Consider the following 16,967-nt stretch of genomic DNA (forward strand, 5'->3'; position numbering starts at 1 on the left):
GTTTTCATTTAGATCGGATGGGCTCTAAAGAATCCAATCTGAACTCAAGCAAAGTGGATGCAACCCTAAAATAAAATCTAATGAAATAGCTGCCTTCCAAATGAACACATCTAATTTGAGTGGAACTCAGTGTTGACCATTCTCATTATCAGAAGTCCTGTGGGATGTAGAGTTTCTCTTCACTCCCCAACTGCTGGAATCCTGGGATTATGTGAGAATCTCAACTTTCATTTTTAAAAAAATATGTAAATTTCTAACCTCATGGTTGAATAGAAAAGCAGAAAATATGGCTCGTGTGTGCCCTAAAGGCTCTAAGCCAAAGACAAATTAAAAGAACCCAAAAGGCATTATTTTTTGTTAAAATCTCATGAGTTTTAAACCAATCTTATGATTGTCAGACCTGACTCTTGGTTCTGACTGCTTGAGCTTCCCAAAACTGGGAACAGTATGGGGTGGGGGGGGAGAGCAGACAGGATAAGTTTCTGATACTGACTCCAGACTGTTGGATATTGATGGGAAATTACAATATGTCTCCATGGAAATCAAAGGTTAAACCAGAATTAACTGAGAGGTGTGATCCAATAGCTACTGAAGTGAGTGGGCGTCTTTCCATTACTTCAATGAGCATTGGATTGGGTGCTAAAATGTATTAAAATAATGGGGCCAAATTGGAGTAAATTAGCACAACTCTATTGACTTTAGTGGAACTATACCAATGTCCAACAGAAAAGAATTTGGTCCAATTACTCTGTTATGCACTGTCAGGCTGGATATCTAGACTAACTTCTGGCCTGCTCTCCATGATACCAAAGCATTTTAAGTGTAGACAAGTCCTAAGAGTGCTAAAGAGCTAGTACATTCAGACTTAATAAAAGGCAAGGGAGTGACACTTTCCCAATTAAAATAAAATATTAACAGGAAAATAGGAAAATAGACTTCATGTGAACAGAGACCTCCAAATCCAGGACTGAATACCATACAAACTTATTTTTAAACTGTTTTAATTTTTCTGATAACTTTAAAGTTAATACACAATCCAGTTGTGGCCAAAAAATTAAAGTTTCACCTCATGCAACTTTCCTCGTCCTGAAACAATGTTTTTATATGGAAAGTGCTCCATTTGTAACTCACCATAAGCAAGTTTATAATTCATACATGCTAAAGAATTAATAACTTTACCTGACATTATCCAAACTGCATTTAGACCATGATTCAGCACAGCATGAAAGCATTTGCTTAACTGTAAGCATGTATTTAAATCCCACTGAAGTCATGCTTTAGTGATGTGCTGAATAGATTGATTTAACCCCACGCTTAAAGTTAAGCATGTGCTTAGGTGCTGTGCCAAGTGGGAGCAGACTTCCACAATACTTAAATGCTGTGTTGAAATAGGGCAACATTCATTTTCTCATTAAATGTACTAAAACACTTACCATATGTATTTGCATTTATATAAACTAGTAATATTGAAGTTAGCTGGGTCCAGTTCCAAATTGTAAACTTTCCTACTACGAACTACGCTGAATTTTTCTGTTGTCCTTTTGGTTAGCCAAAATCTGTTTAAGTTGTTCATCTACTTTTGACACACGCAGTTACAACTCAGCTTTTCTATTAACTAAATCCCATCCACAATTTACATGTTTTCTGATTTTTAAGGAGTTTTTTTTATGTTGTCTCTTACAAACATATTTTCTGAACTGTTTCTAAACTTACAGGCTTGTTTTTCAGCACATAAGGGTAATTTTTCAAACATTGTTCAGGTTAATAAATCTTCCCATTCTAGTTCAAATCCTCCTAGAATAGGATATCCTGTTCAGTTCTTCTATACATCACTTAAATTACTGAAGTTTATTGGAGGACTGAACACAGAATATTCTAATTTCATTTTCCAGTGTAAATCCAAGTAATTAAACTGAAATAAGTGGAGTTTGCCCTGGATTAAATGAGATCAGAATATGGCCCAGAATGATGAGTTATTAGACTACAGTAACTCATTACAAGTGCACTCAGGGAAAACATTATCTTCTGCTGTCATTTTGTTACTTTACTTTCTCAGATATGAAAAGACAAATAAGATAACAAGCAATATAAATAAGTGTCCTGGAATTTAGGTTATTACTGTCAAATTCTTTGTGTTGTATTAATTATTCTGAGTTCAAACTGTATATGTGGTTTATGCAATTCTTCTTCAAAATATGAAGAACTACTGCAGGAAAGCAATACATTCTGCAACATGGCACTGAAGTGTATACCAGCTTTCTGATGGTCCAGAGCCTTGGGCTATACTCCACAACAATGCTACCTTTATCATTAATTTTTCATGTAAAAAAGAAAGGAGAGAGCCAGCTGCTACTCAAAAAATATTCCCAGCCAATGCCCACAGTCTCCTGCCTTTTATTATTAGTTTCAGATTTCCCAAGTGATGTCTGACATGCCTTTAAATTTACGAGAATAGTAAGAAATAAAATTCTTCAGTAAAAAACTTCATGTCACACCCATGAAGATAGGGGACCATTACCCTGCCCTCTTGTGGTAAAACCACAGGACTGAGGCAAGAAAGTCTAGGAAACTCAGTTTCCTTGAAGTGTTACACTCTAAACCTTCTCCTTTGAGGGGGACTTCCAAATCCAAAGACAGGAAGCTGCAGTCCCAGGTAGACCTGTAACTTTCCTCCCCTTATACTATCATTGTTCTCCCACTACTCAAGTGCCTGAAGGGATTGCAGTTGTACAACAGGTGCAAAGGCACATTAACTCCTATGCAAATATGAACCAGGCTTAGAGGAAAATATGCTCAGGTTGCTCACTTTGCTTTGCCTCTCCTGACCCACAGGGCCACAGACCTTTGCATACAGGGCCTACAGGGTATATAGTTGAGGGGTTTTATACTGTCACCCATCACCGTAGTATCTGAATACCTATAGCATGGAAAAGCTTCTACATGCTCAGTGGGAAGCTATTATCATGAGTAATTGCATTAGAATAGCCCCTACAGAATCCAATCAAGGCTCAAGGTCCCTTTATGCTAGGCATTGTAAAAATATATAATGTCTCTACTATAGGGCCTATTCTGCAGAGCTGTTGCGCCAATCAACCCATACCCACTTTGTGTGACTTCTAATACAGCTTGGATGGCTTCTGTTTCCTTACACTTTTATTATTTAATTGGTGCATATAGGTCAAGATCTGTATCGCAGCACATCTAGGGAAAACATTAATAATTCAATGTTCTGAAGTGGAAGGACAATTTACATGATCTGAAAAAAAATCAAAATTGATCTTATTCCCTGTTTGCTTCTTTATGAAGAAGGCTTGACTAGGTCTGTGTTTTGCTCTTTGTTGTTTGTTTTGTTTTAAAGAGTGGGCAAGTGGTTTTGTTTAGCTTTTCCTTCAGAAGTACTAAGAGTGTGGTTAAACTTACTGGAAAACTGTGATTTTATTTTTGAAACTCATCTTTACATACTGCAGTGTTTCTAATGTCATGGCATTTACTCAGATAACCATGATGAAAGTACAGACCCCCTATGTAATTACCTCACTGGTGAACAGCTGTGGCTATTGATTAATAACTTGATAGTTCGTACTGTACAAGTACATCCAGAATGTCCTCAACCCAACAGAAGATGTAACGAGGCCAATACTTGAGGCAAGAACTGTACTTTTCACTGGTTGAAGAAAATACTTTTGGAGACATCATGACCTCAAACATTACCAGATCTGATACTCTGGTGCTAGATAATTATGCATATGTTTACCAAAAAAAATAAAAAATTAAGAAGCAGTTTACTAGCTGTATGTTAACACTTTAACAAACACTAAAACCCAACCCTAGAAAATTGTCTAGGAATCTGATGGTTACAAGTTGCTTTGCAAATGTGTGGAAAAACTAAAGCAATGAAAGGATTCACCATACTCCAATTTTGCCAAAAAAGTTTTTAAAATATGTATTAGCGGTTTCTCATTTGTTATATTTGTTATGTGGTAGGGTTGTCATTCTTTATATGACCATGGAAACTTAAAACTAGCAGGAAAAGAGTGTGCTTCTCCTTACATTTTCTATTTGACTAATATATATAAATAAAAGGAGACATACAGGTAAAAATGAATGCAATAGGATTATTCCTAAAAGTTACTGTGTACTTTGTAAATATTAATCTTTCCTTTTACTCATGAGGAAAACTTCATCTCAGAAAAATTAATCTCAGACTACTACAGGAAAAACAACTAGTTGGAATATGTTATGAAGTACTTTAGGAGGTCAGTTTTAGGCACATCTTATGAATTTCAGTGCTTAGGTGAACTGTGGGAAAGACAAGCCATGCAGAATTCCCCAAATGGATCCGATAACATACTGCTGATCAGCAGGCTCAAATACCCTACTCCTTCCAGTACCATCAAATGTGAATATGGGCAAATATTCAGTGGGCATTAGCTTCAGAACACACAAACTCACCGTGAACCTAGTGATATCTGAACTGTGTACCCAGAAAAGCTGTCACCGCAAATAGCTCCTGGTAGTTAATTTTTCATTTGATATTGCTCACTATCAAACTCCTTAAAAGCAATACTGTCAAATGCTTGCCTTCAAGGCCAAAATGTGATTGATTTCAATACTTTGAATCTGATGAGGAAAGTCCACTAGATTCTCAACAGGTGTTTTGGTGGTGTTTTGTTTTTAGTCCTGATAGTTGCTGTTTTGGGAATGCTCATGCACTCTGAAGCAACATTAAACTAACAAACTCCAGTTTCAGAAATCCTCTCCTATTAATCTGTAATACTAGTGCACAAAAAATGGATCTCATCCTGCACCTACTAAGGTCAGTGGATATTTTCTATTATCTTTAGTGAGAGTAGAAGCAGACTGCTGTTCTAAGCAATAAGAAAGTTATGCTGTTAGACAATGGCATCCATGTTAATTTCAACTGCATTCCAAAAGAGAAAAAATATTTGTGACCACTGTGATATGGCAAAAGCCTCCCTTTTCAAGCTTTACAGAGGATATTACAAAAAAATCAAAATCAAAGGAGTTTTATTTAAAATATAAATATTCCTCCGGAGGTTTATTTGTTTTAATAAAAAAGGGGGAGTGTATACAAGTACTTCGGGCACCTAAAAATATTAGCTTCAGGATCGCAAATCATTACAGACCAGTGGTTTTCAAACTAGGGTCTGCAGATTATGTCTTGGGGGTCCGCAACAGGTGGTGGTTACCATAAAACAGTAGTTTTCAACCTGTGGTCCATGGACCCCAGGGGGTGCAGACTATGTCTAAGATTTCCCAAAGGGTCTGCATCTCCATTTGAAATATTTTAGGGGTCTGCAAATGAAAAGAGGTTGAAAACCACTGTGACAGACTAATCCTGTCCCCAAATTGCATCAGGCTGCAGCCCCGCTGCCCATCATTGCTCAAGCCAGGGGGCCTCTCTGGGAGTCCCTTCGCTGGCATGACAAGCTCTACAGAAAGCGGAGCAAAGCACAGAGAGAGGGGAGCAGCAAGCAGCGGCCCCAGGTAGAGTTCTGCACCAGAGCTGGAAGCTGTATACCCTGGGTCTACTGAACCACAGGGTTAGAAGGCACCGCAAGGGTCATCTAGTCTCAGCCCCTACCAAGATGCGGGATTTGATGTGCCTAAAGCATTGAGCGTGCTCCAACCAGGACGGGGAAGGTGCGGTCTCCCACCTCGGAAGAAGGGAAGGATGTGGGGAAGGCTCCAACATAGGGGAGAAAGAGACGGCTCCCTACTGGGGCGCGTGGGCCTTCCAGCGTCCCCTAAACTACCTAAAGCACCGCCGCCAACGCCTTATTCCCCGTCCGTGGGACCCTCTCTGCCCAGGCCTGCGGGAATCCCCCGCTGCTGCCGGTGCTTTAGGGCCCCAGCGTCGCCACAAGCCCCCGGCAGGGCAGCCACGGCTCCCCGGCTCGCTCTGACCGCCCAGCGCCCCAGCCTCCTCCCACGCCCAGCCGCCGGCGGCACCGTTAGGTCCCAGGCCAGGCATTGTACTCCGCCAGCCCGGGGAGGCAGAGATCAGGGCTGGCTTTGGAGCAGCGCCGCCCGGGGGGAAGCCCCTGTGAGCGCCTGGCTCTGGGGTGGGGCCGAAGCCAGCCTGAGCCCGGGCGGGGACACTTGGAGGACAAACAGCAGCGCCCATCCCCGCGGCTGCAGGCACCTACCATCCGTGGCCAGCGCCATCTCTATGAGGGTCTCGTTGTCCTTCCTCCCCAGCCTGTTCATGGCTGCTCCGCTCACCGGGCCCTGCGCTAGACTGAGACCCAGCCGCCTCGGTGCTGGAAAAAGGCGGCGGCGGCGGCGGCAGCAGCAGCACCCCCCCTTCCTTCCCACTTCCACTCCTCCCTGTCCCCTCCCCTCGCCGGCTGCTCCTGCTCCGGGAGCACGCCGGGATTCCGCGCCCGCCCGGGTTTCGGGTTACGCTGTCAGCTGGGAGGAGGGCGCGGGCTGAGTCAGGGTCTGACCCAGGGCTGGGCTTGGGTTACCGTGCAGTAGGCGGCCTGCGCATTTCTCCCAGCTCCAGCTGGAGCGGGAGGGGGCGGCAGCGGCGCCTGTGCCAGCAATGATGCATGCTGCTGGTGATGCAGCCGGGATGCCCCTCCTTGCCTACACGGGGGCTCTTAATCACAAGCATCTACTCTTTCCGCCCCAGAAGCTGGTGTAGCGGCAGAATACGGCTGGCTTTTTTCTTGGGCCAAAATCTCTGGGTCGAGCTTCAGTTTAGCAGAGACAACGTGTCCTGAAATGTTAGTACCTAGAAAAATAAAAGGTGCATGGAGTGCTGCAGAGTTATCGAAAGCGGCCCTTGTTCACTACAACTGCTCAAAGAGAAAGCAAACTAGCCAGTGAACAGGAAAGACATGTAGCGAGACCATTTCAGGTGATTCTCCTTTGAAAGACTCCGAAGAGGGATATGGGGAAGGAAAGCCCTTTCAGCTTGAGTTTGTGCTGTGTAAAGCCCCGCGTGGAAGAACGTTCAGAAATATTGATAGGAGAAGTAGAGAAATAAGTATTCAAGGTTGGCATTCTTGGCTGAGCAGGAGAATGTGGGGGGCATTAAATCAAAGAATAGAGTAGATAAATACAGATCTTTCTCTGTTTTTCTCTATCATACCATAGTGCTGCCCGAAAGTTGGCATCATACACCAGCTGTTACAATTTGGTTTAGTCCCTTAGAGTGAATTTCCCCTTAGGGAGAATGAACACTATTGTCGGATTAAGCATGTGGAATATGTTTAGGATTAAACATTTATTATTCTTGGCTGCACCTATTAAGGAGGAGCAGACAACCAGACAGGGAAACCCTGTAACCTGCATGACTGTCATGCCTCTGAGTAATGTATATATGGTATTTGGGCTATTTCTTTTATGCCAGATACTTCCTGTACCAGGTGATCTTGGAAATGGACTAACATGGAGTTTTACTGGAAGCTAATAAAGGACTAAGCCCTGTATCATGCAGTGTCTGCCCTCATCCTTATCCAGGATCTAGACCAGTGGCTCTCAAACCTTTTCAGACTACTGTACCCTTTCAGGAGTCTGATTTGTCTTGCATACCCCCAACTTTCACCTCACTTAAAAACTACTTGCTTACAAAATCAGACATAAAAATAAGTGTCACAGTGTCACAGCACACTTACAGAAAAATTGCTTACTTTCTCATTTTTATCATGTAATTATAAAATAAATCAATTGGAATATAAATATTGTACTTACATTTCAGTGTACAGTATATAGAGCAATATAAACAAGTCATTGTATGAAATTTTAGTTTGTACTGGCTTTGCTAGTGTTTTTTGTGTAGCCTGTTGTAAAACTAAGCAACTATCTAGATGAGTTGATGTACCCTCTGGAAGACCACTAATTACCCCCAGGGGTACACATTCCTGTTTGAGAACCACTGATCTAGACCAAGCAGAGCTAGTAGGAATAACTGAGAAGTAATTCCCCCTGAAAGAAATAGTGGTCTGACAGCGGGAGGAGTTTTTTGGTTTTGCTTATAAAGGCATAACAGGATCTAATGGCTGGAAGTTGAAGTTAGATAAATTCAACCTTGAAATAAACTGAAATAGCAGTGAGGGTGACTAAACCTTGGAGCTGCTTACCAGGGGAGGGTGTGGACCCACCATTGCTGGAGTGTTTATGATTAAAGTCAATATCCTTCTAAAAAAGATGTGCTTAACTCCAGTTTCTGGGAGAAATTCTACAGCAAGAGGTCAGGCTGGATGGCTGTGGCCTTGGAGTCTTCTGGCCTGGGAGTCTGTGCACCTGTGAATCTATGATTTCCTCCTCTCATGGGCCATGGGGAGAATACAATTGCCTGCATTGCCCTCAACATGTACATAGCACTTGCAGCTCTGGTCATCAGATTTGGAGGTGGGAAGAAATATTCTCTCAGGTCAGATTGTCAGGGACCTTGGTGGGATTTCACCTTCCTCTGCATGAAATGTGGATCACTTGCTAGGTTCTAGGATCATCACAGCATATCTCTCCTAATCAGTTCCCTACCATTGCAGGGGCCTTCAGCATTGGTGTCCCCTTGATCTCTCCTGTTCTCATCCTGTGTCACACAACAGTTTAGACTCTCGAGGACTGAAATACTTTGGTCTGACCCAAATTATTGGACTCAGTATATAAGGGTAACGGATGAAATTTAATGGTCTATGATATACAGAAAGTCAGACTAGATGTCCTAATGGCCCCTTCTGGTCTCAAATGCTATGAAAATATGAATGGAAGGGTGGGACTGCATGGAAGAAAAAGTCTGAGATTATTTGTGACTGTTACAAGATGACTAATTAAATAAATTGAGATGCCTGTTTGGAATGGAGTGGTCCAGTAAAATTGCTTTAAGAGGGGAATGCCAAGAAGCTTATCTATAACTCAGTAACTCTGAAAGTCAGGTGCAATTGGGAGGTATTTATAAGATACACACAAAGTTTTATCTATATGTATTTATTATATGTCTCATAGACTACAATTGGGTACATGATGAAATGTCAAAATATAATACTAGCAACTTCAGACAAAGCCTAGAGCAGATAAAGATCTATCCAGAAGAAAGACTTCATAAATATCAGACTTCATTAGCTCTATTTTGCTTCAAGAAGGGAAAGGAAGTGAAATATTTCTTTACATTTTGGCTAAAAAATTCTTCCATTAATCCATTTTTAATGTTTCAGTAAATTACTTGAAACCATTACTGCATTTGAAGTAACCACAAAGTTATTTTTTTACCCTAGCCATTCAGTTCTACACATTCACTGGACCATTCACTGGAACACTCTAAAGTCAATGTGGACAACATCAAAAAGAATAATTATTTTTAGTGGGGGAACTGTGGGATGTATTATCATGTGGAATGCATTCTGTTTGATTGCACTACAAATCTTTTTAGTCAATTTTGATAGTTCCTATATAATCTTTACTGTAGGTGCTGCATTAGATAAAGGCATTGTACAGTAAGAAGCAAAATCATATTTCCCTTCCCCCATCCTCAGACTCCACTACTGCCCAATTCATTTCAGGATTCAGCTCAAAATTGCTTGCTTGTTCTTGAAGTCCTTCAAAAATTTGACCTATATTGATTTCAATGGGAGCTAGGTGCCTAACCAGCTTAGATGCTTTGGAAATCCTGGTGGTTGCCTATCTGCATCTTTAGGCATCTAAATGCCTTTGAAAATTGGCCTTAAGTGCTTAAGGCTATGGCTACACTAGAGAGCTTATAATGGCGCAGTTGCACCGATGCTCTCCTGTCATCTTAATTAATCCACCCCCAAAGAGTGGTGGTAGCTATGTTGGCAGGAGAAGCTATCCTGCCTACATAGCATTGTCCATACCAGCACTTAGGTTGGTGTAACTTATGTCACTTGGGGGTGGCTTATTCACATCCCTGAGTGACATAAGTTATATCAACATAAGTGGTAGTGTAGACATAGCCTAAGTCGTTTATGAAAATGGGACTTAGGCTCCTAAGTCATTGAAGTGATATGAAAATTGACTCCAGTCTCTTGTTATTCATGTCTCTCTCCCACCCATATAACATTAGCCATCTCTTTTGTGTCTCTGTATACTTTCTCTGCACTTCTGTTTTCTAGAACAGGCTTCCTATATTTTTGGCCTCAGTGAATCCATCCCTTTTCAAATCTGATCTGAAAAATCTATGCTCTTTCTTCTCTTGCTCAGACCTCTTAATTTTTCTCCCTTCTTCCCTTATTTAATCTCTATTGTGGGTCATAAATGTTCTAATTAAAAATGGACGTCATAGTATGGCTCAGTATTACTGAACTTCAGTCTTGTTTGTACAGCGTGATAAAGCGCATTAGGGAGTGTGATTTGTAGAGCGCTCTAATGTGCTGCGCTCTAACTGTCCTGCACAGAGCTTGCTGGTGTGAACTAAAAGGTACCTGGTTTATGCCAGTTTAGTTCATGCCAGCAGAGTCAGAGCACAGCACATTAGCGTGCTCTATAAATCACACCCCTCTAATGTGCTTTATTGCACCATGTAGACATCTGTTTACAGCTTCCAGTGAAGGATGCCATGCAAAATAAGGGCTCAAAACTAGAAATGCTACTGAGCACACTACTTAGACTGTAAGCTCGTTGCAACAGGGGCTGTCTTTTATTTTAAGCTTATATGCTGCCTGACACAATTGGGCCCTGATTGGGGCCTCACAGGACTAGCACAATACAAATAATAATAATAATAAATAATTAATTAATGTGGTGATAAATTCAGGGGGACACCTCATCATGTAGTAAGCACTATGTACCTGATTCAGCAAAGCATATAAGTATGTGTCCAACTTTAAGCACATGTAGTTCCCCTGACGGGCCTATTCATCTGCTTAAAGTTGCCTAAGTACTTTGCTCGCTCGTGGTGAGTTGAGGAAGGCAATTAAACTGCAAGTTACTGCCTACAATTCACTGACTCAAAATATTTTCTTTAAAAAGACACAGTTTCTTTAAGCCTTTAATTTAATCACAGTTTCAAATACAGGGGACATGTTTTAGGTACACAGGGGGTACAATTATAATGCTAAGATTCAGCAAGAGCAAGGGATGGCAAGAATACCAGTGGTTACAACTAGGTTGCTGGTCTTCTAATTATCTGCTGTCTCCTCCCTCCTCCACCCAACATGTGCTGCAAGTTGTTCTGTATTATATCCACATGTTATTATACAGCTCTAAACACTGTATCTGGAATTCCAAGAATAAACCTCTGTAATTGAACTTGTTTATGATTTCTTGAGGTATGGGGCCAGATCGTGTAAATTACACAGTGTCCCATGCTGGAGGCAGAGAGCTGTACCATCCAAGAGTATCTCCCAGAGCACTGGAAAGTGTGCATGCTGTACCAGCCCTTAAAATTACATTCCCTGCCCATCTCTCCATAGCCAGGCAGTTCCACAGACCAGTATGTGGGGAGGATGGAGCATCCTTCAGCCCCACAATAGGCATGATTCACTCCCCCATTATTATGAAGAGGAAGGAATCCCTGTGCTCCCCAGTCTCTTAAAAAAGGCTGTAGTCCTTTATTCTTTGAAATTGGTGGGATTTAATTGAAACATTTTTAGCTGATATATTTGCTTTATGTAAGTATTTATGTTTTAGAATGGAAATAAATAGAAAATCTCTGGGTATATTACATATAATGACCACTAATATCACATATCATCAAGGACTGAACCTGGGACCTTCACTGTCACAGATGAGGCCTCAACTATGTAAGCTAAAGGAGTATTTCTGTTAAGTGTTAGAACTTCTAGACTCTTATTCTCTATGGGGAAAAATTTAAAAAGTGCCTAAGTGCTTATTTAGGTGACTAGAGATGCGGATAGGTGCTAGGGGGATTTTCAAAGCATAGGAGTTAGGATCTAAGCTGCTTAGGTGCTGTTGAAAAGTTATACGGGGTAACCACCACCAACACTTTCTCCCGCTTAGATTTTTGCAAGAAAGGGCTTAGCTACCTATCTCCAATAAAGTGTGTGGCTGTGAATCCTAAGCAAAGGGAGGAGCTTCCCTCCAGGCCTAGAATTAGGCACCTAAGGTCCTAAGCGGCAGGGGGCTTAGGCCTCACCTTCTCCTTGGCCTTTCCTGTTGGCTAGCTTGGGCAGCTCCCTGCTCAGCCTGCTGGCTTTTCTGGATGCAATTCCTATACTAGGCAATTCCCATGCCTTTTATAGGAGAGTGTGGGTGTCTAACTCAAGATCTCATGCATTCTGTACTTCTCAAGTACCATGTGCAACCAGGATCCCAGGTATTGTGTGCACTCAGAATTTTAAATGACATTGTATTGTTTAAACAACATAGCTTTGACAGAGAATTAATCATTCTACCAGTTGCATTCCTCCAAGGGACCTGGAAACAATGTTTTCCCTAATCATACCTTCTCAGTCAACTTCAGAGTGACTGAATTTTCAAAGCAGGCACTGTGTGCAAATCTGAGTTGCAAGGCTCCATCTGTACATACTTTAGAAAATGATATCACAAGAATTGAAATAGAACTATCAGCAACAGGAGAGTAGCTGATTTCCCTTTTAGTCTCATCTCCAGCTTGCTATTTTTCCCCTTGTAATGTTTAACAACTCCCCAGATAGCTAAATCATCCACAGTCCTGTTGCTCTGAGGTTCTACTGCTCATAAACTGCACTCCTAAAACTAATAGTTTCCTACTCCAGTATCATGAATGTGCTCCCACCAAAAAAATTAAAGATCCCTAATTTGAGATCCTAATGAGCTTGTTGGTTCTTTTGAATATATACAGTACTTGGAGAGACACTTAAACACTAATTCTGACTGGAATTATATAGTAATGTGTGTTGGAATTATATAGTAATATGTGTTGATGAGATGTATTTGTATATAATATCCTACATTTCTGAATAAAGCTGCTTAAATTAGGTACCACAGTATATAGTCCTTCTGTAAGCTACAGGAAATAGTAATAATGACAGTGCACACTGAAGATTTCCTGTATAAAGAGAAGTTAGATGTAAACAGCTCTCAAGGGAAATAAAGGGTTCCTCCCAGTAGTAATAGGCACATAAGTATCCACTGTATTTTTTTCAAAGTCAGTGCTTTTCAGTTGATCGGTTATTAGCAGTTTGTGATCTTGGCTCTGAGTTGAAAAACAAATTGTGCAAAAAGAAAAAAATGAGATTTTTGTAAAGTGATGGTTTTTCAGTTTATGGGCCAAATTCTTCTCTGCCTAAATTACTCCAGATTTACACCGTGACCAATCTAAGTGAAAGCAGAGTCCCCGATTGCACTCTCCTGCAGCAGAAGAAAATTATATGATGCTGACTTTGTAGAACTTGTTTTGAATTATATCTTTGTGAGGGATTGGCCCCAATGAAAAAAACCAGGGGGTTCAGACCCCAATTTCATGATTCTCCTGAAACCCACACACATCATGGGAGATCCACCAGATACCAAGGGAATCTACACACATGCCTTGTGCTTCTGGATCAAGGCCCCTGTTGTGCTCTCTGATATTGCAGTTTCACGGGAGTCGAGCTGTAAAGGAGTGTATAAGACTGTACTCAGTGCACAGCTGCCTCCAGAACCTCCTGAAAAGGGGAAGTTCCACAGAAACAAAAGAAACCCTAAGGCACACCAGGTAATTCACTTTCCTATAGATTTCCCATGGAGTGAAAGGGGGGTGGGTTCCATCTCCCCCACGCTGGTAGGGAAAGGTCCATTTATGGGGAAAAATCTGGATTTAGTTTCTTTTATATTCATAATTTATTAACAACATATGGGGCCTGATTCTGTTCTCACACCACTTTTACACTGATGTAATTCCATTAACATCAGGTGAACTATTCTTAATTAATACTAGTCCAAGCATGATCAGAATCAGGTTCTGGTGGGTTATTTAGATGGCTGTATTCATAGGACACTAGCAATCTGCCTGGGCTCCCATTGAAGCTAATAGAAAAGCAACAATTGACTTCACTGAGTGCAAGATAAGGCCCTCGCAAGTCACCAAATTCTATCTACAAAGCACTGATGAGCAAAGCCTATTTAACCACATAAAGTTTAGAGGCTGCACCTTTTTACTGAACTCACTTTTCATCCTCTAGTGAAAAGATTAATCTGTCTCTGTTTGGTCTCAAATAGGATAGTTCTGTTTTTTCGGTATTTAGCGCCCTCTGGCGGAACGAAAATGTACTTTCCTGTTGAGGCTGGATCTGCTGACCTGTGTGTCTTGTTTTATATGAGTTTATTTATACCTATCTCTGTTAATTTACATAGGGCAATAGATGGATAAACTGTGCACATATAGATATGAAGAACACATAGCTAGTTAAATATTGGTTCTGGATATGAATATTACTGGCTACCAACTAAAGTAACGTATTCATTTCATAAACAGGATTATGAACAGAGTGAACGGGGCTTCTGTGTATAAAAGCCAGAGTATTAAAATGAAGTGAAGAGCTTAGTGGCTCAGCCAGAAAATAATAACCCTCTCAATATATATACTGATCAAATTAGACCTTCAAACACACTTGTACTCCAGTAGGACTCCACAGATTCCATGGATCCGTTTACAGGATTGGTGCTTAAGCTCATATACACGACACCCTCACAATGCATAATCACAAACCTATTATCACAATTTTTAAGCTATACAATCTCATTAGGTATTTTATTGCGTTTGGACAAAACAAAGCATACAGTATATCACTCACTTCCTATTTATTTAATGAAAGTTGGTGACACATCCAACTAAACAAAGATATTGTTGCCCCTTCTTCTGATACCTGTGTCCCATTCTGATACCAATGTCACCCTTCTGCCAAGATGTAGCAGATATGCAGAGACCTGCAGGTCTGCTTCCCAGAGGAGGAGAAATCAGGGAAGGGGAGTCTGGGTATATTCTAAGTGTGACTTGTGTAACCTTTTTGCCGGGTGGAGTTGGCACTAATGAGGACCGGGTTCAATGTCTAGGGATTCCTCTGAATACAAAACAGAACCAGCTCGAGCCCCCACCCAGTAATCTAAGAAAACTTAACACCACCCCTGGGCGCCTCTAAGTGGCAATACTTCCCCTCTTACAAGCACTGTTTCTGTGTATAACAAAAGATAACTTTTAATATAAGGGAAAGGGAACCAAGCATTAGTTTGGGAAAACACCACAACCACATTCAAACACATTCAAACGATGCAACAAAAACTCGACCCCACAGTGCACTGGGCAGTGTCCTTTGCCTCCATTTCCCACCTTGAGGTGGGAAAGTCTGACGAACATATGTCTTTTTAACAAACCCCTCCACTGCACCCCATCTACAGTTGGCTGTCCTTGGTAAGCGAAGACCTAGGGTTCAGAAATGTGTTCTCAGGTGTTCATCTCCCACTCCAGAAAAGGCAGGGAAGGGCATTGATCAATGTCTCCATGGTCATTGTGTGCCTCTGCAAGTGGGTGTTTGCTACCACGGCCACCACTGCTTTTCTCTGCTGCTGCTGGTTGCATGCTGACGCTGTTGGACACTCACTGCCATTTCTGCGATGCCATGTTCTAAGCTTCCATTGCTAAGTGATTTCAGCTCTTAGTGATTTTACCAGGTAGCAGGGAACCTCACTTCCAGTACAGCCTCTCCATTGTCTTCCCTTTCACCACTGTCCTGACGCCAGGTCTAAGGCAGAGCCCCAGACCTTCTTATCAGTGATTCAGCTCTGGTCCTTGCTGAACAGAAACAAAGATTCTCAATCGAATCTAATTAGCTCTGTCTTTAAACACTGGAGAGGGGAAGGGCAAATGGTGGCTAGGACTCTTTGGCTAAGTGTAACAAATCAGGGCCATATTTACCTTTTGTGGGCCCACCACCAAATATATTTGTGGGCCCCCATGGAGGCAATGGAGCATGGTGCAGGGAGGTCAGTCCCCAGAGCAAGGGGCCAGCCAGAGGCAATGGGGCATGGCATGGCAGGGGCAGCCCCGCTTGCCCAGTGTTAGGGCACTATTTACAAACCAGCAGTTGTCAGACACACAGTGGCCCACCCGGCCCTGTGCTGCCAGCATGCCCCTTCCCCTCAGGGCTGGGCCTATGCCGTGCCACACAGCCCCCCCGCCCAACACCCCTCCCGACTCCAGTGGCCAGAGTCCCGCCGGACCCACTATGCCCAGCGCCCCCCACCCCAATCCTCACACGCAAATGCACAACGTCCTGCACAACACCACCCCTGCCCAGTGCCCCCCTGCCCACAACCCCACCACAACTGCCCAGCTCCCCCCACAGAACCCGCACTCCCGAGTGCCCCAACACACCCATTTTCTCTGCCCCCTCACAGCCCAGCACCCTCCCCCCCAGACCTCCAAAAGACCCACTCCCCCATGCCCTGCCTCCCGGCCACACTCACCAACCCTGCTGGGAGGTGACTGTCTGCTGGGATGAGCTGGCAGTGCAGCCAGGGCTAGTCCCGGGGCCGGGAATCACTCCAGCCCCTTGGGAGTGGCGCAATCAACCAGGCCAGGGCCTGCCCCTGGTGGGTTCCCTCAAGACATACTTGCCTGGAGGGGCCCAGCCAAGGCCCACTGTCCCTCCTCACACGTGGCTGAGGCTGGCCAGGCTTCTGCACCAGTCCCAGGAGGCTCAGCTCCGGGGAGACAGGCAGGGCCCTACAGGCAGTGGGAAGCAGAGACTGCGTGGAGCCAGAGGTGCACTGGGGTCCAGCCAGGGGGCAGAGAGGAGCAGCGGGGTGGGACCAGGGAGCAGAGAGGAGCTCTCGGCCAGCCGGCGGACAGGCCAAGAGGAGCAAGTGGTGCGCTGGGGGAGCCAGCAAGTCTCGGGGCACAGTGCAAGCGTAGCAGCATGGGCTGGGCTCCAGGGAGCCACTGGTGCCATTGTAAACCCGGCACTGATAACAATATTTCATGATTTCGTGACCCCTGCACTCAAGTACTCAACACCAGACAAAAGTGATCATTTTGGCAAAGCCACTTCATCAAGGAG

At 43.0% G+C, this 16,967-nt stretch overlaps 1 protein-coding gene across 6 annotated transcripts in view; it reads right to left on the minus strand.

The window, feature by feature from the left end:
• Window positions 1-6,600, minus strand: part of ANO5 (anoctamin 5) — a 92,067-nt gene extending 85,467 nt beyond the window's left edge. For 2 of the 6 annotated variants that reach the window (XM_037899948.2, XM_037899946.2), the window contains exon 1: window positions 6,171-6,336. In XM_037899948.2, coding sequence (XP_037755876.1) covers window positions 6,171-6,173 — 3 coding nt within the window. In that variant the 5' untranslated portion in view covers window positions 6,174-6,336. Of the gene's footprint in view, window positions 1-6,170 lie in introns of all 6 variants that reach the window. The other 4 variants (XM_037899945.2, XM_027830130.3, XM_027830129.3 and 1 more) reach the window with 4 other exon arrangements.
• Between the last annotated feature and the right edge of the window lie 10,367 nt (window positions 6,601-16,967).

The sequence above is a fragment of the Chelonia mydas genome, chromosome 6 (genome assembly GCF_015237465.2).
Source record: "Chelonia mydas isolate rCheMyd1 chromosome 6, rCheMyd1.pri.v2, whole genome shotgun sequence".
NCBI classification, from domain to species: Eukaryota; Metazoa; Chordata; order Testudines; family Cheloniidae; genus Chelonia; species Chelonia mydas.